This window comes from Aquarana catesbeiana, linkage group LG01 (assembly GCF_042186555.1).
Source record: "Aquarana catesbeiana isolate 2022-GZ linkage group LG01, ASM4218655v1, whole genome shotgun sequence".
Classification (NCBI taxonomy): Eukaryota; Metazoa; Chordata; class Amphibia; order Anura; family Ranidae; genus Aquarana; species Aquarana catesbeiana.
Genome location: NC_133324.1, coordinates 318,532,736 through 318,554,290, shown reverse-complemented (window position 1 = coordinate 318,554,290; position 21,555 = coordinate 318,532,736). Strand labels below are relative to the sequence as shown.

General features: G+C 43.4%; 2 protein-coding genes across 3 annotated transcripts in view; one reads left to right on the top strand and one right to left on the bottom strand.

Moving 5' to 3' along the window:
- Positions 1-10,517, bottom strand: part of SSH1 (slingshot protein phosphatase 1) — a 160,094-nt gene extending 149,577 nt beyond the window's left edge. Inside the window, exon 1 of one of the 2 annotated variants that reach the window (XM_073630053.1) lies at positions 10,167-10,517. In XM_073630053.1, coding sequence (XP_073486154.1) covers positions 10,167-10,232 — 66 coding nt within the window. In that variant the 5' untranslated portion in view covers positions 10,233-10,517. The remainder of the gene's footprint in view (positions 1-10,166) is intronic. The other variant, XM_073630059.1, reaches the window with a different exon arrangement.
- Positions 10,518-20,056: 9,539 nt separating this feature from the next.
- The window catches only part of DAO (D-amino acid oxidase), a 73,519-nt gene continuing 72,020 nt past the window's right edge, over positions 20,057-21,555 (top strand). The window contains exon 1 of the mRNA XM_073630039.1: positions 20,057-20,179. The gene's annotated coding sequence lies outside the window, so the exon portion shown is untranslated. The remainder of the gene's footprint in view (positions 20,180-21,555) is intronic.

Genomic DNA, 21,555 nt, shown 5'->3' with positions numbered 1-21,555 from the left:
GCATGCACAGGAGTGATGTCATCCCACGCCAGCCAAAGAAGGCAGCTGAACTCTGACACCCAGAAGATGCTGGTGCTAGTGAGGGACAGGGACCGTTGAAGGAAAAGCAAGTTAAGCTCTGCTGTAAGGGATGGTGCACACCACAATTTCTGTGTTCTGGATGTGTTTCTGCATGCATGTATTTGATGCTTTCCTGTGCATTTTTCCCCCACTTTTTTTTTTACCTTCATCTCATATCAGGACATATACACTCAGCGGCCACTTTATTAGGTACACTTTGCTAGTACCGGGTTGGACCCCCTTTTGCCTTCAGAACTGCCTTAATTCTTCATGGCATAGATTCAACAAGGTGTTAGAAACATTCCTCAGAGATTTTGGTCCATATTGACATGATAGAATCACACAGTTGCTGCAGACTTGTCCGCTGCACATCCATGATGCACAAATCTCCTGTTCCACTACATCCCAAAGGTGCTCTATTGGATTGAGATCTGGTGACTGTGGAGGCCAATGGGGTACAATGAACTCATTGTCATGTTCAAGAAACCAGTGGTGAGAAGATTTGAGCTTTGTGACATGGTACATTATCCTGCTGGAAGTAGTCATCAGAAGATGGGTCCACTGTAGTCATAAAGGGATGGACATGGTCAGTAACAATACTCAGGTAGGGTGTGGTGTTTAAATGATGCTCAATTGGTACTAAGGGGCCCAAAGTGTGCCAAGAAAATATCCCCCACACCATTACACCACCACCAGCCAGAACTGTTGATACAAGGCAGGATGGATCAATGCTCTCATGTAATTTACGTCAAATTCTGACCCTACCATCTGAATGTCGCAGTCGAAATCAAGACCCATCAGATCAGGCAACGTTTTTCCAATCATCTATTGTCCAGTTTTGGTGACCCTGTGCAAATTGTAGCCTCAGTTTCCTGTTCTTAGCTGACAGGAGTGGCACCGGTGTGGTCTTCTGCTGATGTAGCCCATCTGCTTCAAGGTTCAATGTGTTGTGCATTCAGAGATGGTATTCTGCATACCTTGGTTGTAATGAGTGATTATTTGAGTTACTGTTGCCTTTCTATCATCTTGAACCAGTCTGCCCATTCTCCTCTGACATCAACAAGGCATTTTCCTCCACACTACTGCCGTTCACTGGATATTTTCTCTTTTTTGGAGGATTCTCTGTAAACCCTAGAGATGGTTGTGTGTGAAAATCCCAGTAAATCAGCAGTTTTTGAAATACTCAGACCAGCCCGTCTGACACCAACAACACTAAAAGCGGATGTAAAACCGTTTCATGAAATTTGACCTGGGCACATGTATCTGTAGTGTTTACTTCTCTCTCTCCAAAGACCCATGTCTTTCTGCCGCATTGTTCCTCTGTTATCAGCATGATAACTTCTGACAAGTTCTCCAACACAGAGATAAAAGCAGCTGGAAATTTGTGTTGGGGAGGTTGCTGCATGCTTTTGTCTTCCTCTGTCTACGTGGGGGGGGGCTGTCTTTTCTCCAATCAGCTGTCACATAGTGTATGCCAAGACTCCCCTCCCACTGCTGACAGAGGAAGTGAAAATTCTAACACAATATTCACTTTCTAAAGAATATATAAACCTGTAGACAGCAGATATACATGTAAAACTTTTGTAGGGAGATTTGTTTCATCCCTGTGTATCATGTGAGGCTATTCACTTCACTGGATATATGTGATTGTTTACATCCACTTTAAATCCCTTTCTTCCCCATTCTGATGCTCGGTTTGCACTTCAGCAAGTCGTCTTCACCATGTCTAGATGCCTAAATGCATTGAGTCGCTGCCATGTGATTGGCCGATTAGCAGTTTGTGTTACCAAGCAATTAAAACAGATGTACCTAATAAAGTAGCCGGTGAGTGTATATTCCTGTGTGTTTTGCCACGTTCCATACAGAAAAAACACAGCATGTTCTACTCTTCTTGACTGCACTAGTATCAGCTAAGGGCCAATAGAATAAGGAGGGGGGGGGGGGGGGGCGCTTCACTGACGATTTCCTCTACTTACAATGCCCGAATCGGTTCGGGTTGCCGACATTGCAGGACCTGGACAGTATTCGTAGCTGCTGACTTGAAATTTTTTTTTTTCCCCAGACTGGAGCTCCTCTTTAAAGTAGAAGTCCACCCTACCACTAAAATCTCTAAATCTACAGGCATCTACGACCTAGGACTAACCTATCTAGCCCTGTAAAGAAGAAATCGTTATGCATACCTTTTTTGAAGCCGCTCTGGTAAGGTCTCCAGAGGCAGAAGCTCAGCAGAGGACACAGCCAACAATGGCTGTGAAATGAATGGGAAGTGACATCACCCATAGACTTACTATGGGGCTTCTGTTGTTGGCTGCCTCCCCTGCACCCACCTCCACAGTCAAGCCGCTGTTGACAGCTCAGTGTAACGGCTTTAGAAAAGGTGTTAAGACCCCTTTCACACTGGGGCTGCCTGTGCATTAGCAGTAAAGTGCTGCTTGTTTTAGCGGCACTTTACCGCTGTTTAAGCTGTGCTTTTCGGCTGCTAGCGGGGTGCTTTTTACCTCAAAGAAGGGGTTAAAAACGCCCATTTTGCGGCACTTCTGAAGTGCTTTTCAGGCGCTTTAGAAGCGCTGCTCATTCATTGTAATGGGCAGGGGCGTTTTGGAAGTGCTGTATACAGTGCTCCCAAACTGCCCCAAAGATGCTGCTTGCAGGACTTTTCCTAACATCCAGTAAGGATGAGTTCCGGCGTGTTCGCACAGCCCACGGGCAGAACCCGCCAGGAAGTCAGCACTGCGCTAATCACAGGCAGAGAGACATTTCCCGATCTCTGCAGCTGCACATCGTATAAAGGTCTCACTGCCTGTGATTAGCGCAGTGCTGACTTCCTGGCGGGCTCTGCACGTGGGCTGTGCGAACACGCCGGAGCTCGTCCTTAACATCCAGCAAGCGCACCGCCCCTGTGTGAAATCATTCGGGCTTTCACACTCGGGCGGCATGGGAGGCAGTTTACAGTCCCTATTTCTAGCGCTAAAACACCTGAAAACTGCCTTCAGCGTGAAAGGGGTCTGAACACTGCCTATGCGTTTTTGGTGCAGAGTTAAAAATGGCACCGGACTGCATCTGGTGTGAACCAGCCCTGAGGCAAGGGTCACACCTGTGCGGTTGTGGGAATCGCAACTATTCTCACACCCGAAATGCTCTTTTACTGCCGTGTGGTGCCGCCATTCATTCCTAATGGCACCTCCAAGCATCTAAACACAGCGTAAGTCAAAAAAAGTCGCGCTGAAAACTAAAGTGACGAAAGGCAAATGCCTGAAAAATGATGTGAATGTGGAGATTGAATGTGGGTCATTGAGTGAAAGTGTCAAACACTATGAAAGAAATTAAAAATGCTATTAAGTGAATAAAATATAAATGAGAATAATTGTGTATATAACAAAAAAACAGATATTGCATATCACAATCAGTAAACAATATGTACCTCTAGTGTCAATATGTACATTAATACAGCTTAACTGTAACCACAGAGCTAAACCATAATAGTGTAACAACATAAGAAACTGAAAAACTAAAGAAAGTCCGTGATTCAAAAAAGCAGTATTAAATAAAGTCCATCCATATTACATTGACATGCATAGATTAAAACTGATCTCCAGGTGCTCTGTGAGGTAATGTAACAGGATCTCGCTGTGATAGGATATAAGGTGCGTAGATAAACCTCCACCTCCAAGAAAAATTGCTGCCTCTTACCAGATGGAAATGGTCTCTAAATTACAGGAGACCCAGGAGGCAGATGGCTGTACCCCAGCCAGGGATCCTTAAGCAGGCACTCAGCGTACGGGACCTGGGACTCACTCCACACAGCCTCAGCATTTATGGAAATATTGCCATGTAAAAGATAAATTGCTCCACATAGTGTAAAATCCAGCGATTTATTGTATAAAAAATATAAAGGTTGCACTTACAAAAGCATCGTAAATTGCAGGCATGTAAAATAGAAAGCCGGCCGGCTCCAAGAAAACTCGTGTCCTACGAGTCTGTGTATCGCGGTGTCGTCGGGACGTAGCTCCTCCTCCCTACGCCGTTTCGTCACAACAGGACGTGGTCACGGGATGTGAGCAACGTCCCGACGCACCGCTTAAATAAACACATCAATCACAACCCTCCACAGCAGTAAAACGGAAGCGCCATCTTGTGTCAGGGAAACAGTATGGGCAAGACCAAACCAAACATTACTCGAGTGGTGAATATCTAAATATACACCAAACGGTATTAAAAGGCTACACGGACCAAAAGGATGTGTGGTAAAGGAATATTGATATATACGAAATGGTTGATTGAACCGAAATAAAAAAAAAATAAAAAAAATAATAAAAAATAAAAAATAAAAAAATAAAATAAAAAAACCGAAACATAACAGACAAAGTGCAAACAGTCCCTGTATGGCATAGGGCTGCATATATAGACAATAGATATTAATCCAAATAGAAACGTCCATTGTGCACTAGACATCTAATGCGTGCACATGTTGCTGTGAGGGAAACAAGTGCACCCAAAATTACTAGCACTAACCTCTAAAGAGCAAAAGTAAAATAGTAATTAAAATGAAATAAAAATATTAATGAAAAATTAAAAATAAAAAAATAAAAATAAGAAAATAAAGTGAAAAATTGAAATAAAAATAAAAAAATATAAAAAAGAAAAAATATTTTAATGAAAAAATATTTTAATGTGAATAATTGAAATAAAAATGAAAAAAAAAAAAAAAAAAAAAAAAAGGAAAAAATATTTTAATGAAAAATGGTAAAAATTAAAAACCAGAAAAAGAAAAATGAATCAAAATCTGGGCCATAACAATGGATGCATATGTAAGATATTAATATAGTTAAGAGAACCGTTTCCCTGAAACAGGAGTGCTCTAAAACCAACTAATCATAAATTCAACACATAGGGTATTAAAAAACAAACCAATAAAACTTCTAAAGAATAAAAATATTTGACAGGACTGGTAATAGCAAGAAAGCCCCTTATACCCTAAGAGTTGTCTATAAAGGCGTTAACGTCTACATCGACGTTAAGACCAAAGGGGGTATAGGACTTCAATTTATGAACCCAGGCCATCTCTAATCTAGAGATGCTACGTACCAGGGCACTCCCCCTCCAGTGGGGCTTGAACTTGTCTATCCCTAAAAAGATAGTGCCTGTAGGGTCTCGATGATGAGCTGTCAAATAATGCTTCGACACGGAATGTTTTGTGAACCCTCTCCTGATATTATTAATGTGCTCGTTTAGTCTCACCTGTAAGGGTCTTTTAGTACGGCCCACATATTGCAGGCCACACGGGCACTGCAATAAATAAACTACTCCAGTGGTGGAGCATGTGATAAAGGGCTCAATGGTGTAGGACTTGCGTGTACATGTAGAAATAAAATTCATTGTCCTTCTACTCCTACAGCCATTCAGCGAGCAGACCTGACACCTCCTACATTGGAAATATCCTGTCAGCTCGGAAAAGAAACTAGGCCTTGAAACCGGGGGATCAAAAATATTGGGTGCCACTTTATCCTTAAGGGAAGGGGCACCCCTAAAGATCACCCGCGGTTTGTCTGGCAACATAGATGCCAACACCCTGTCATTTCTGAGGACATGCCAGTATTTGTTGATAATGCGCTTGACCCTGAAATGCTGGCAGGAGTAATCAGTGATAAAGGGGCAACGAAATGAGGTGTCAGCCGGATCTCTAATTCGTTCAACAAGTAAATCACTACGATCCACTTTCTCAACCTGGTCTAATGTGCTAGCCACAAAATCTAAAGAGTACCCTTTGGCGACAAACCTCTGAGTCAAGATTTGTGCCTGATCACGAAAAGTAGCAACATCTGTGCAGTTCCGCTTAAGCCGAAGGAACTGGCTTTTAGGCACAGATTTAAGCCATGAAGCATGGTGACAGCTGTCATGGGGGATAAATGAGTTCCTATCGGTCGGTTTGAAATAAGTGGAGGTGACGAATTGGTTGTTACTAATAGAAATGGTAAGATCTAGGAAGTGAATCTGTTCGAGGCTAGTTTCATAGTTAAGCTGAATGCCCCTATCATTGTTGTTAAGAAGGCACATAAAGTCAGATAAGTCAGAAGCTGTGCCATCCCACAGGAGGAGGATGTCGTCTATGTAACGGACCCACAAGACCAACTGGCGTCTTGGCTGGGCATAGACGACATCCTCCTCCCACCTGGCCATGAAAAGATTCGCCAGGCTAGGGGCATATTTCGCCCCCATGGCCACCCCTCTATCCTGACGATAATAGTTCCCATCGAACCAAAAGAAATTGTGCGTTGCCGCAAATTCCAACAGTAACATGATGAATCGGATTTGTTCCTCCGGGAGATTGGACAATCGGTGAAGATGGTCCAATACAGCCTCCAGACCTAACTGGTGGGGGATGATCTTCACCGATTGTCCAATCTCCCGGAGGAACAAATCCGATTCATCATGTTACTGTTGGAATTTGCGGCAACGCACAATTTCTTTTGGTTCGATGGGAACTATTATCGTCAGGATAGAGGGGTGGCCATGGGGGCGAAATATGCCCCTAGCCTGGCGAATCTTTTCATGGCCAGGTGGGAGGAGGATGTCGTCTATGCCCAGCCAAGACGCCAGTTGGTCTTGTGGGTCCGTTACATAGACGACATCCTCCTCCTGTGGGATGGCACAGCTTCTGACTTATCTGACTTTATGTGCCTTCTTAACAACAATGATAGGGGCATTCAGCTTAACTATGAAACTAGCCTCGAACAGATTCACTTCCTAGATCTTACCATTTCTATTAGTAACAACCAATTCGTCACCTCCACTTATTTCAAACCGACCGATAGGAACTCATTTATCCCCCATGACAGCTGTCACCATGCTTCATGGCTTAAATCTGTGCCTAAAAGCCAGTTCCTTCGGCTTAAGCGGAACTGCACAGATGTTGCTACTTTTCGTGATCAGGCACAAATCTTGACTCAGAGGTTTGTCGCCAAAGGGTACTCTTTAGATTTTGTGGCTAGCACATTAGACCAGGTTGAGAAAGTGGATCGTAGTGATTTACTTGTTGAACGAATTAGAGATCCGGCTGACACCTCATTTCGTTGCCCCTTTATCACTGATTACTCCTGCCAGCATTTCAGGGTCAAGCGCATTATCAACAAATACTGGCATGTCCTCAGAAATGACAGGGTGTTGGCATCTATGTTGCCAGACAAACCGCGGGTGATCTTTAGGGGTGCCCCTTCCCTTAAGGATAAAGTGGCACCCAATATTTTTGATCCCCCGGTTTCAAGGCCTAGTTTCTTTTCCGAGCTGACAGGATATTTCCAATGTAGGAGGTGTCAGGTCTGCTCGCTGAATGGCTGTAGGAGTAGAAGGACAATGAATTTTATTTCTACATGTACACGCAAGTCCTACACCATTGAGCCCTTTATCACATGCTCCACCACTGGAGTAGTTTATTTATTGCAGTGCCCGTGTGGCCTGCAATATGTGGGCCGTACTAAAAGACCCTTACAGGTGAGACTAAACGAGCACATTAATAATATCAGGAGAGGGTTCACAAAACATTCCGTGTCGAAGCATTATTTGACAGCTCATCATCGAGACCCTACAGGCACTATCTTTTTAGGGATAGACAAGTTCAAGCCCCACTGGAGGGGGAGTGCCCTGGTACGTAGCATCTCTAGATTAGAGATGGCCTGGGTTCATAAATTGAAGTCCTATACCCCCTTTGGTCTTAACGTCGATGTAGACGTTAACGCCTTTATAGACAACTCTTAGGGTATAAGGGGCTTTCTTGCTATTACCAGTCCTGTCAAATATTTTTATTCTTTAGAAGTTTTATTGGTTTGTTTTTTAATACCCTATGTGTTGAATTTATGATTAGTTGGTTTTAGAGCACTCCTGTTTCAGGGAATTGGTTCTCTTAACTATATTAATATCTTACATATGCATCCATTGTTATGGCCCAGATTTTGATTCATTTTTCTTTTTCTGGTTTTTAATTTTTACCATTTTTCATTAAAATATTTTTTCCTTTTTTTTTTTTTTTTTTTTTCATTTTTATTTCAATTATTCACATTAAAATATTTTTTCATTAAAATATTTTTTCTTTTTTATATTTTTTTATTTTTATTTCAATTTTTCACTTTATTTTCTTATTTTTATTTTTTTATTTTTAATTTTTCATTAATATTTTTATTTCATTTTAATTACTATTTTACTTTTGCTCTTTAGAGGTTAGTGCTAGTAATTTTGGGTGCACTTGTTTCCCTCACAGCAACATGTGCACGCATTAGATGTCTAGTGCACAATGGACGTTTCTATTTGGATTAATATCTATTGTCTATATATGCAGCCCTATGCCATACAGGGACTGTTTGCACTTTGTCTGTTATGTTTCGGTTTTTTTATTTTATTTTTTTATTTTTTATTTTTTATTATTTTTTTTATTTTTTTTTTTTATTTCGGTTCAATCAACCATTTCGTATATATCAATATTCCTTTACCACACATCCTTTTGGTCCGTGTAGCCTTTTAATACCGTTTGGTGTATATTTAGATATTCACCACTCGAGTAATGTTTGGTTTGGTCTTGCCCATACTGTTTCCCTGACACAAGATGGCGCTTCCGTTTTACTGCTGTGGAGGGTTGTGATTGATGTGTTTATTTAAGCGGTGCGTCGGGACGTTGCTCACATCCCGTGACCACGTCCTGTTGTGACGAAACGGCGTAGGGAGGAGGAGCTACGTCCCGACGACACCGCGATACACAGACTCGTAGGACACGAGTTTTCTTGGAGCCGGCCGGCTTTCTATTTTACATGCCTGCAATTTACGATGCTTTTGTAAGTGCAACCTTTATATTTTTTATACAATAAATCGCTGGATTTTACACTATGTGGAGCAATTTATCTTTTACATGGCAATATTTCCATAAATGCTGAGGCTGTGTGGAGTGAGTCCCAGGTCCCGTACGCTGAGTGCCTGCTTAAGGATCCCTGGCTGGGGTACAGCCATCTGCCTCCTGGGTCTCCTGTAATTTAGAGACCATTTCCATCTGGTAAGAGGCAGCAATTTTTCTTGGAGGTGGAGGTTTATCTACGCACCTTATATCCTATCACAGCGAGATCCTGTTACATTACCTCACAGAGCACCTGGAGATCAGTTTTAATCTATGCATGTCAATGTAATATGGATGGACTTTATTTAATACTGCTTTTTTGAATCACGGACTTTCTTTAGTTTTTCAGTTTCTTATGTTGTTACACTATTATGGTTTAGCTCTGTGGTTACAGTTAAGCTGTATTAATGTACATATTGACACTAGAGGTACATATTGTTTACTGATTGTGATATGCAATATCTGTTTTTTTGTTATATACACAATTATTCTCATTTATATTTTATTCACTTAATAGCATTTTTAATTTCTTTCATAGTGTTTGACACTTTCACTCAATGACCCACATTCAATCTCCACATTCACATCATTTTTCAGGCATTTGCCTTTCGTCACTTTAGTTTTCAGCGCGACTTTTTTTGACTTACACTATTTTCAGCTTACTACTTTCTAGTCGCAGCTTTTCTCTAATCAGTGTAAGCGCAGTATTTATTTTTTACCTATCTAAACACAGCGCACTTGCAGTGATAAGAAATCCCATTTTCCAAAAGCACCATGCGATTTCCCTGCGGCTTTAAAAAGGCGCAGGAACCTTTTTTTTCCCCCCTGCGTTTCCCACAGGTACAGCAGCTCATTCAGGTGTGAACTCGGGCCGCACCGAACGCAGACGTGTGAACCTTCGCTTTGAACATCTGTGAGAGGGGCGGCAAGGGCTTCTGCCTGTATGAAGTCACCTATAGACGTCTATGGGCTGCGGTGAGGTGAACATTCTGTACAGATTATGTTGTGTTATTGTGTATGGTGTGACAGGAAGCCTGGAGAGTGGAGGTAGACTGCCTTGTGTGAATGAGCCTCACACATAGGATATCAGACCCCCATGGGACATGTCTATTAAACACTACACATCCATACACAGAATCCCCTATATGAGGACAGGCACAACCAATTCCACCCACTGCGGCCTACACAGCCTGCACCTCCCCCGCTCTTTCCTAGGAATGGGCCGGCTTACCTCGCTGGTACTGGTCGAGGAGGCAGCACTGGGGGTCGGGGATCTCTGCAGGGTCACCAAGGCCATGGCTGCGGTGTGTCGTGTACCGGGTGAGGAGAACTCGGTGTGAGCACTGAGGATTCCCGCCGGACAGGTGCTGTCAGCTCAGGTACACACAGAGCTCCCGTCCATCAATGTACCGGCACCGGGCCGTACTGTTATCCCCGGAACACCGGCCAATGCTAGTACCAGAGCCCGCCGCTCTGTGATTGGACGCCGCCGTCCTCTACAGCCTGGTTTATGTTCTGATCCCCCATCCCGACCTGGTCCCGAGCTCCCCCTATCGGTGATATGGAACACCACACACACAGTGTCACATTCCGATCTCATCCTTTACTGGGGTCATCTCTGCAACTATAAGAGGGTGAGGACCCCCCCCCAACCAGGGCTTGTCCTATTAGAAAAATGCTCAGCAAACATAGGAGGGTTATTGAAGGGACCCAGAGTCACAGCACATCCTAGGAAATCAAGAAGAAATGCCACTTTTAAGGTATGACCCCTCAGCAAATAAATCATGTTAAATATACACACACCGCCCACTTTCTTAGGTACACCTGTTTAATTGATTGGTAACAAAAATTGCTAATCAGCCAATCACATGGCAGCAACTCCATGCATTGAGACCTCTAAATGTGGTGAAGACGACTTGCTGAAGTTCAAACTGAGCATCAGAATGGGAAAGAAAGGAGATTTAGGCTACTTTTACACTGGGGAGTTAGCGGTAAAGCGCTGATATTTTTAGCGGCGATTTACCGTCATTTTTGCAGAGGTCTTCGGCACCTAGTGGGAACTTTTAACCGCCTCAGATGACATCCCATGACGAAACGCGTGAGGGGGGCTACGCACACACACATCACTTCCGGTCAACGAGACTACGGCTGGTGGAACGCACACAGACCAAGAGCGCTTGCTTTTTAAATGAGTGGATTAGGGCTGACATCATCTACCCATCCACTCACGGAACTTTTGACCGGTTCTGTCTTTTCGTTTTTTACAATTTTGTTGGCATTTTAATTTAATAAAATAGTTTATCCAGAATTACACAATTTGGAGCCCATCTCTTTTTTTCACATGAGCACACATTAAAGGGAAAAAAAAAAAACACTGCCCCCGATCTAGTGAATTCAGGACAACAGGAACTGTCCCCAGAGGGTCTGGAGGCTCTGGGTTTCCCAGGACGAGCGTAAGGAGGGAACGATTGGTCCGGCAGCCTGCCACATACTCACCATGTGCGCTCTACCCCTGCAGGGGTGCCAATATCTGGTGAGTAGGGATCTAAAAGGAGGAGCACCACAGTCACATTATTATTATGACACTAGGATTGGAATCAAGCACAAGCACAAAGTCACCTTGAAACAGCACTTTTTTTTATTGGACTACCTATTATCTTTATATATATATATTTTTGCTACATATATATATTTTTTTCTGGTTTTTGCACAGTGCTTGACAAAGCACTTAAAACACTCACACCACTCTGAAGTGTGATCCTAAAAACCTGTACCAGGTGGACTTCTATCGATCACTTTTGAGTGTGGTATACACATGTGTGTAAGGTGGATTTCATTCTATTTAGACCCCTTTCACACCAAGGTCCTTCAAAAACGCCCTAAAACGCCTTAGCGTTATTACCGCGTTTTTACAGCGTTTTAGGGGCGTTAGCGTTAAAATTAACGCAATGCTGCAGGCGTTTTAACAGCGTTTTTCAAGCGTTATTGAAGCATTTGTTATTGATGCTATCTTTCTCTAGCATGTTCATACTTTGTGAGATCATGTAAAACAAGCAGTGTCTTGTAAAGTAACAAGCAGTGTCTTGTTTTACTTCAAATCTTCATTTTTCTGGGATTAATTTTGTTTTTTTGGCACTTTGATGGTCTGTTTAATCATTCTGACCTTCCCACAATTTCAGTCCTGTTGTTGTAGATGCTCTCTTTTCTGCTTACATGTTTACCTTTTTGTGAGATAATGTAAATTTTCTACAGCTCAGGGCGGATTATAGGCGTTATTCAGGCGTTTTTACAGCGTTTTCAATTCATTTCAATGGAAGGGGGCGTTTTTGAATCGCTTTTTTCAACGCCCAAAAGCTGCTCCAAAGATGCTGCTTGCAGGACTTTTCTCAACGCCCCGCCGGCGCAACGCCTCAGTGTGAAAGGGTCCATTGAGATGCATAGGGAGCGTTTTATGAGCATTTTAATAGTGTTATTTTTAGCGCTAAAACGCTGCAAAAATGCCTTGGTGTGAAAGGGGTCTTAGGATTATAAATGGTTATAGTTGATGTTGCTTAGATTTGACAATTATGCATGTAATAATCAAAAACTGATGAATGCAACACTGGGTTCTTTGAGGAGACTTAGAGCAAGTAACACAGTTCCAATTAATTGTGATATTTTACCTTATTATTTACCTGTGAAGGGGGATTTATTATATCACTTTTCAGTTCATAAGCAGCTCCTCACATCCCCCTACCTATATACCTTTCACATTTCTGGTGCCTCATTGAGGCATCCCAGGGGAAGCTGCAGCCTAGCCTACACCTAAGCGCGGGTTCTTTAATATATACACGAAAAAGGGTTAAAACTGCCCGCAAAGCACCACCGCTCCTACAGTGCTGCAAAGATGCGGCTTGCAGGACTTTTTTTACTGTCCTGCCAGTGCACCGCTCCAGTGTCAAAGCCCTCTCGGGCTTTGACATTGGAGTGAGTGGGGAGGCTCTATACAGGCGCCTTGCAGATGCTATTTTTAGCGTTATAGCGCCTGTAAAGCGACTCAGTGTGAAAGTAGCCTTAAGTGACTTTGAATGTGGCATGGTTGTTGGTTCCAGACGGGCTGGTCTGAGTATTACAAAAACTGCTGATTTAGTGGAATTTTCACACACAGCCATCTCTAGGGTTTACAGGGAATGGTCCGAAGAAGAGAAAATATCCAGTGATTGGAGGTTGTGTGGATGAAAATGCCTTGTTGATGTCAGAGGTCAGAGGAGAACGGGCAGACTGGTTTGAGATGACAGGCAACAGTAACTCAAATAACCTCTCATTACAACCAAGGTATGCAGAATACCATCTCTGAATGCACAACACATCAAACCTTGAAGCAGATGGGCTACAGCAGTAGAAGACCACACCGGGTGCCACTCCTGTCAGCTAAGAACAGGAAACTGAGACTACAATTCGCACAGGCTCACCAAAATTGGACAATAGAAGATTGGAAAACGTTGCCTGGTCTGATGAGTCTGGATTCAGAATTTGGTGTAAACAACATGAAATAATGGATCCATCCTCCCTTATATCAACAGTTCAGACTGCTGGTGGTGTAATGGTGTGGGGGATATTTTGTTGGCACACTTTGGGCCCCTTAGTGCCAATTGAGCATTATTTAAATGCCACACCCTACCTGAGTATTGTGCTGACCATGTCCATCCCTTTATGACTACAGTGTACCCATCTTCTGATGGCTTCTTCCAGCAGGATAATGTACCATGTCACAAAGCTCAAATCATCTCACCACTGGTTTCTTGAACATGACAATGAGATCACTGTACTCCAATGGCCTCCACAGTCACCAGATCTCAATCCAATAGAGCACCTTTAGGATGTGGTGGAATGGGAGATTCGCATCATGGATATGCAGCCGACAAATCTGCAGCAACTATGTGATTCTGTGATGTCAATATGGACCAAAATCTCAGAGGAATGTTTCCAATACCTTGTTAAATCTATGCCATGAAGAATTGAAGCAGTTCTGAAGGCAAAAGGGGACTCAATCCAGTAACAGCAAGGTGTACCTAATAAAGTGGTCAGTGAGTGTAGATAAAAACTACCCCTGGAATCCATAAAGACTGGCGTAGACAGATTTTGAGAAAGTGTCTCTCGTGTTCTAAAAATGGTGCGGCGTGCCCCAAATATCTATACCTTTCTAGAACTTGTACTTGAATTCAGCACACGCTACGTCACTTTTAGAATGCACACAAGACAGTTTCACAAAGTCTGTCCGCACCAGTCTCTCCCTGCACACGCCAAAAGAGAATTGGCCCTAGCTAGCTCCACTTTTGTAAGATACAAGCTGTTGGTATTTGATTTTGAATTTGGCACAATGTAAAAAAGGCACATTTTAGAACTACCTTAATTTGCAGTCAGAACCAAAAGTGTTGCAGATGCTCCATAAATTTGGTGCAATACAATAAATGAATACTAAAGCCTTGTGCTTTTTTTTTTTTAAATGACAAACATGTTATACTTATTTGCTCTGTTCAATAGTCTTTCACAGAGCAGCCCCGATCCCCTTCTTCTCGGGTCCCACGCCAGGGCTCTGGGCTTCACCCCCTCGCCGAGTGCCCCCATGTTGAGCCACTTGCTATGGGGCCACTCGTGTGTACTCGCTCCTGAGATCTGCTCTGTTTGTCCATAAGACACATAGAGTTGGACTCAGCCCCAAATTCCCTCCCTCCTCATTGGCTCTGATTGACAGCAGCAGGAGTCAATGTATCTGAGCCAATGAAGTGCGAGAATCCCAAGAGTGCCTCTGCTCTCGTGCACATCACTGGATCAAGATCAGGCTCAGGCGTGTATTTAGGGGGGTTGTGGGGGAAGCTGCATGTGAAGTTTTTTTTTTTTTTACCTTACTGCATAGAATATAGTAAGGTAAAAAACCTTCTGCTTTTAGGACTGGTTCACACCTACTGTATGCTTTTTTTGGTGCTTTTTGCAGAAGCGCACTGCAGTTAATTTAACATGGTTTCCTTTTGGACATGTTCACCTTAATGCTTTTTTCAGCCGCTGCATTTATGGAAAGGGTCAGGGACTTTTTTAAATGAAAAATTGTGCTTTTTTGGTTCAATAGATTTCAATGGTGAAGCTGCAGAAAATCGTGCAGTGTGTTTTTTTTTTTTGCAGCAATTTTGCGCTTTGCGCTTTGTAATCTTCCCAACAAGAAATTGCCCCCCCCCCCCCCCCCGTGTTAATTTTGGCAGCAAATTTAGATTTAGTTTAGATTTAGTCCCATTTTAATTTTCTGCAATTGTTTTTGTTTTAGTCGTATTTGGTCGACTAAATCTCCAGTAGATTTTAGTCAACTAAAATGTACTACGTTTTAGTCAACTAAAATCTCCAGTACATTTTAGTTGACTAAAACTCATTTTAGTCGTCTAAAATCTAATGGGTGTAATTAAATTGTAATGCATTAGTTAACATTTCTCTCCAATTTCCAATCTCATTATATACTGCTGGAGTGAAAAATCTCATATATTATTTATGGTATTGAGGTATGAACATTCACTACAGACCAGTGTTCATTTTGAGGTCACATTTCAATTTAGTTTTAGTTTTAGTCTTTTGACTAAAATGGCATTTTAGTTTTAGTCGTATTTTAGTCATCTCAATTGTTTTAGTCGTGTTTTGTTGACTAAAATAGTATTCATTTAGTCAACTAAAATGTTTTAGTCGTTTTAGTCAACAAAATTAACACTGTCAATCAAAACATGTGGTAAAAGTGCAAAACACACTGCAGAAACAGATCAAAAGCAAACTGTATAGATGTGAACCAAGCCTTAGCCCACGTTCACATTGGGCCAATTTGACATGCGATTTAACATGTCAAATCACATGCCAAATCGGAGCCTATTGCTGGCAATGGCACCGTCCAAATCGGTGCGATGCCAACTTTGCGGCGCCGGACCGATTCCCAAAAGTAGTTCCTGCACTACTTTTGACGACTTTGGGGGTGATTTCAATAGACATCTGGGCAGGAACCCGCACAGATGTCTGTCAAATCGCCCCCCCGAAGTCGGGCTGAAATGCCAGTTTGAAATTGTGCGAGTTCAGCTGCACTCGCACGATTTCAAACCCGCCCTCAGTGTGAACCAAGCCTGACAACCACTTTAACAAGAGCGATTAATGGCAGAAAAGTGGTGCAGCAGTTTTATTGCATTCCTCCCATGTCTTTATTAGCACACAAGTAGATAACATTGATAAAAAGCCGATGGAAATTTAGTTCCCACCCCGGTTGATTGTTCTGTCCTTCGACCCCTTGTAATGCTGAGGACCCCATCTGTGCTTGGCCTGGACATCTGTGATACCATTGCTTTTAGCTGTTCCTAATATTCGATCTATCCATTACATCTTTTGGGTGTGAGTCTTCTCCCTTTTGTGCATGTTATTAGCTTTTTGCTTCACATTATCCTTTTGAATGTCATCTTATGTATTGTTTGTTTATCTGTAGCACCTTTATCCTGATGAAGCTTTCATGCCAAATATGCTGGGTAAGGAGACAACTGTCATCTAGACACCAGCATATTTCTATTATTAACATCTGTAATTATACACATACAGTATTTGTACAGCCTTTACTTAGGCTCCATCCACACCTGGGGGTTTTGGGATCGCGGCTAAATGGTTGCGATTCTGTCAATGGCACCTAAAACCCAAATGGCTTCTGCTTCTTTTTGGGCGACAAGCTTTACTCGATGCGAATTGCCACACGATAAATTGCGCAACAATTGCTGCAAAGACGCACCGCATTTTAGGTGCCATTGAAAATAATGGCACCCGAACCTGCCTTTTGTGATTGTATTGAGTTTTGAGATCGCAGGTGGAATGAGAATGAGGGAAGAGACGCACTGCGGAAGCCGCTGTCATGCTGAGAAGGAGACGCAGGGGAAGCCGCCACCCGTCGCCCGGAGGAAGTGCTGCCCGCGACCTAGATGGGGTAAGTGCGGTGCTGGTGACAGACCGGGAAAGGGGGGGGTGGCCATGGGTGCATTGCATTCCATTCTTTACAGGACATAAGAAGGGGGGGTGTTGTGAGGTGCTATTACAATGTAGCAAACAGAATAATTTCACATGTCATTAGTTTATGCGGATCAGTTGCAAAACTAAAACCTTGAGAAGGAAGGCACAGAGAGAGAGATAGAGAGAACATTCAGTTTAGTTTTGGTGTGTGTGACACTAAAACATTACAACATTGCAAGTAAGATTAAAACGGAGTTCTGCCGTTTTTTTTTGTTTTTTTTTTAAGTCAGCAGCTACAAATACTGCAGCTGCTGACTCTTAAAATATGGACACTTACCTGTCCAGGGCGCCCGCGATCTCAGCACCCAAAGCCGATCTATCCCTTGGCTGTCGGGTGCTGCCGCCGCCATCCTCGGTAAGGGAATCAGGAAGTGAAGCCTGGTTCCCTACTGTGTATGCGTGACTCGCGCTGCGCTATACCACTGGTCCCTGCTGTTTTCTGGACCCGTGTGTCTCCCAGAATACGGGGGGGGGGGGAGTGGCATAGATACACGCGGGTGGCTTGGGTATCTGTGCCCGGAAATGCTCCCCTCCTCCCTGAAAGGTGCCAAATGTGACACCGAAGGGGGGGAGGAATCCGAAAAAGAGGAAGTTCCATTTTTGGGTGGAACTCCGCTTTAACTTAGAAAATAGAAAAGTGTCGGCAGAAAAAGACAGAGTAGTCCATCGAGTCTGCACATTTAAAAAAAAAAACATTTTTATGTTAACTTTATTGTCTGGTTATAGATCTGTGTTTGTCCCAAGCATGTTTGAAGCCATTTACTATTGACTGTCTCACTACCTCTGCTGGTAGTTTATTCCAAGCATCAACTACCCTTTGCATAAAATAATACATGCTAACGCCCTGTACACGCGACCGGTTTTGCCGTTGGAATAAACTCTGAAGGATTTTCCGACGGAGTTCCACTGAAGCTGTCTTGCATACACACGGTCACACCAAATTCCGACTGTCCAGAACGTGGTGACGTACAACACGTACGACGGGACTAGAAAACGGAAGTTCAATAGCCAGTAGCCAATAGCTTCCATCTCGTACTTGCTTCAGAGCATGCATCGTTTTTGGTGCGTCGGAACAGCATACAGACGAGCGTTTTTTCCAATAGTAATTTGTTCCGTCTGAAAAATATAGAACAGTCTCTATCTGAGTCCGTCTGAATTTTCGACGGAAAAAGTCAGATGGGGCATACATACGGTCGGAATATACAATGAAAAGCTCCCATCGGACTCTTTCTGTCGGAAATTCTGCTCATGTGTACGCAGCATAAGATTCGTTTTGAACTTTCCTCATGTCCTCGTGTTCTTGATTTTGGTTTCATATTGAAAAAACTGCCCTCCTGAACCTTGATGTATTTAAAGGTTTCAATCATGTTTCCTCTTTCCCTTCTTTCCTCCAGACTGTACATATTAAGTTTCTGAAGATTGAGTCTCTTGTGCTTAAAGTGGTTGTAAAGGCTAGAGAGATTTTTTTACCTTCATGCATTTTATGCATGAAGGTAAAAACCCTACTGTGTGCTGCTGCCTCTACAACTCCCTCTCGATCCAGCGATGTGCATGAGAGATTCGGCTGTCCCAGGACTCGCTCTCCTCATTGGTGAGACAGCAGCAGGAGCCCATTGGCTCCCATTGCTCTCAATTACAGCCAGTGAGCCAATGAGGAGAGAGTGGGAGGGGAGGGATGTGCAAGCCGTGGCTCTATGCATCTTATGAACCCATAGAGCAGCGGCTCAGGAGTGAGCATGCAGAGATGCCCCCAGGGAAAGCGACTTTCTCTGGGAGGACTGCTCGAGGGGGAGGAGCCCAGAGCGCCAGCAAGGGACCTGAAAAGAAGAGTATCTTGGCTGCTCTTTGCAAAACCACACAGAGCAGGTAAGTATAACATGTTTGTTATTTTATTCTCCAGGATCTAGGATAAATCGCTACATTTTTCCTTCTGCTCAGGCCCTTTGGGTGTTGCAGGGTAAATTTTTCCAGCAATAAAACACCTCTGACAATAGCACTCCTCCTAAAGCAGTGGTTCTTAACCTTGGGGTCGAATGACGATTTGCCAGGGGTCACCGAATCCTGGGCTGTTCCTGAAGCCCGCACTGCTCTCCCAGCCTTTTTGCAGCCTCCCAGTAGGGCTGTCACTGGAGCCCGCGGCCGCCCACTCAGCCTCTTCACAGCCGCCCATTCAGTGCATGGCTGGGGGGTAGAGACTAGAGGTCAGCTGACTGGTGAGGAATGTGAAGTGGGAGGGGCTGGAGGAGACCCTATCTCCTGATTTTGGCATAGGTGTCACTGCTATGAGACACTACAAAGTCGGAGACACAGTGAGCAACACTACCTGTGAGTCTAGTTGCCATTAAAAGTCCCCACTACAGTTCTCAGATCAGCAAATGACCTTGATCAAGAGCACCTAAGTTGGCTGATCAGAACTCCCCCGCAGCGCTGCCACTGATTGCCCTCCCCCAGCGTTGCCACTCATCCCAACTCCCCGCCAGCTCTGCCACTCACCCCACCCCCCACCAAGGAGTAAGAGAAGGAATAAAAATAGTGAATACATGGAAGGGAGAGGAAAACAGGGGGAGGAACAAAGAAAAAGGGAGAGAAAGAATACGAGAAAGAACAAGAAAGGCGGGATAGGGGGAAAAAAACAAGAAATTAGTATAGAGAGATAAAAGGGAAAGAAAGGAGAACAAAGAGAAAGTGGTACATCCTAAAATGTACCATAAGAGGGTTTAATACTGTATTAGTGGAAGGGACTCAGGGAGTGCTATATGTCCGTGGGTTAGGGGCTCAAATTACTTGTCTTGCCTTGGGTCCTGACAACCCACACTACGAAAATAATTTTACTGTTAGGGGTCGCCACAACTTGGGAAACTTTATCAAGGGGTCACGGCACTTGATAGGTTGAGAACCACTGTCCTAAGGTATATCGTTGCACATAGGGACCTCTGGCATTTGGCTCTGTCTAAGGGTCCTCACCTGAAAGATTGAATAGAAAACACCTTGCCATCTAGTGGCTTAGTGATAAATCTGGTGATTTTCATTTCCCTCTGTGCCACTTTTTATAAGTATTAGATCATGACATGTGACCAGAAGAACCTTTGCCCATTTTTTATAGTTCAACCTTTGGTAGTTCTAATTAGTTAGTATATATAGAGCACAGTGCCACTTACAGACAACCTTCTCCTGTGTTCTCCTAACTCCCAGGTGAGTTCTTTCTTGTCCCTAAAACTCTGGTTATGAGATAGTTTTATCGGGGTGAGATGTTGCTGTAAATCATGTCACTAAGAAAAATTTTAGTAGATTTATTTGGTGATCTCTGATGCTATAGCTTAATGAGGTTGTGACTCTTTTATATTTATTCTTTTGTTAAACATTAGCTGTGAGTGTCCTGTTTTAACCATATTTAAATGGAATCTGTATAAATTGTGTAAATCAACAATTTTCAATGAGCTAGACTAGATTTTCTGTTACATACAGGGCTGGTGCTACCACTAGGCAAACTAGGCGGCAGCACTGCTGCCTAGGGCCGCTGGTTTCCCTACTCTCCGTCTCCGCGCTATGTATGTTTTCGGTGCTGTATAAATACCTTTGTAATAAATGTTATAACCTCTAGTGGGTGCTGCTGGGATAAAGCGTGCACATCTAGGGGGATGCAGGGGATGCCTCTGCTGCTTGTTATTCAGGCAGCCGCTCTGTAGTGTCATTATAGAGGCGCCGCATTGGGGGACATGTCCTGATGGAACGGCAGCAAACATCCCTCTACGATCAGTGCTCTCTACTGTAGCCGCGTGCTTCCTCTAGCGCCTGCTCCTGCCACACTGATGCTGCGGCTAAGGGAGTGGATTCAGGGGCAGAGCTGGGGGGGGGGCAGAGCAAAATGAGGTTTCGCCTGGGGTGTCAAAAACCCTTGCACCAGCCCTGGTTACATATTAGGGTAATAACTCACTGACCATTCGATTGTTTACCAAACGAATTACATCAGTAGGCCTAGTTCACACTAATTTGGTGGGGGAAATGCCACAATCCATGTGCATTTCTCGCTACGCATTCAAATCGCACTGCCCTTATGATCTGCTGCGGGTGTCAGTGCAATCTTAATGACAGCCCAAACGCAGGTCGCAAAGGCAATACGTTTACTGGCACTTGATCAAGCCGGATCGCATTGGTACAAAAGTATCATGCGATCCAGTGGCAGCGCAGTTCCAAAATTGCTGTGTGCACATCTTTGGTGTGATGCGGCGGGATTTGAGCCCATTGAAATTCAATGGGCTCAAATTGCATTTCACTGAATTGCATGTAAATAAAACAGGAATGATTCCTGTGCGATTCACATGTAGTTCATAGTGTGAACCAGGGCTAAATGATCAGAGTGTGTCCTCTAGACATTTTAAATTGTAATAAATAGTAGTAAGAAGCTTGATGACCAACTAATGTTACATTCAAACTTTTTTTTTAGTAAATCAACTTCCAATAGTTTAATAATCAACTTACCTGGAGACATAAAATTGCTGTGTGTGCACTAAAATCAGCCAAGGTTAAATTAACCTTCATTTATATGGTTATTGCCATTTACCATAAAA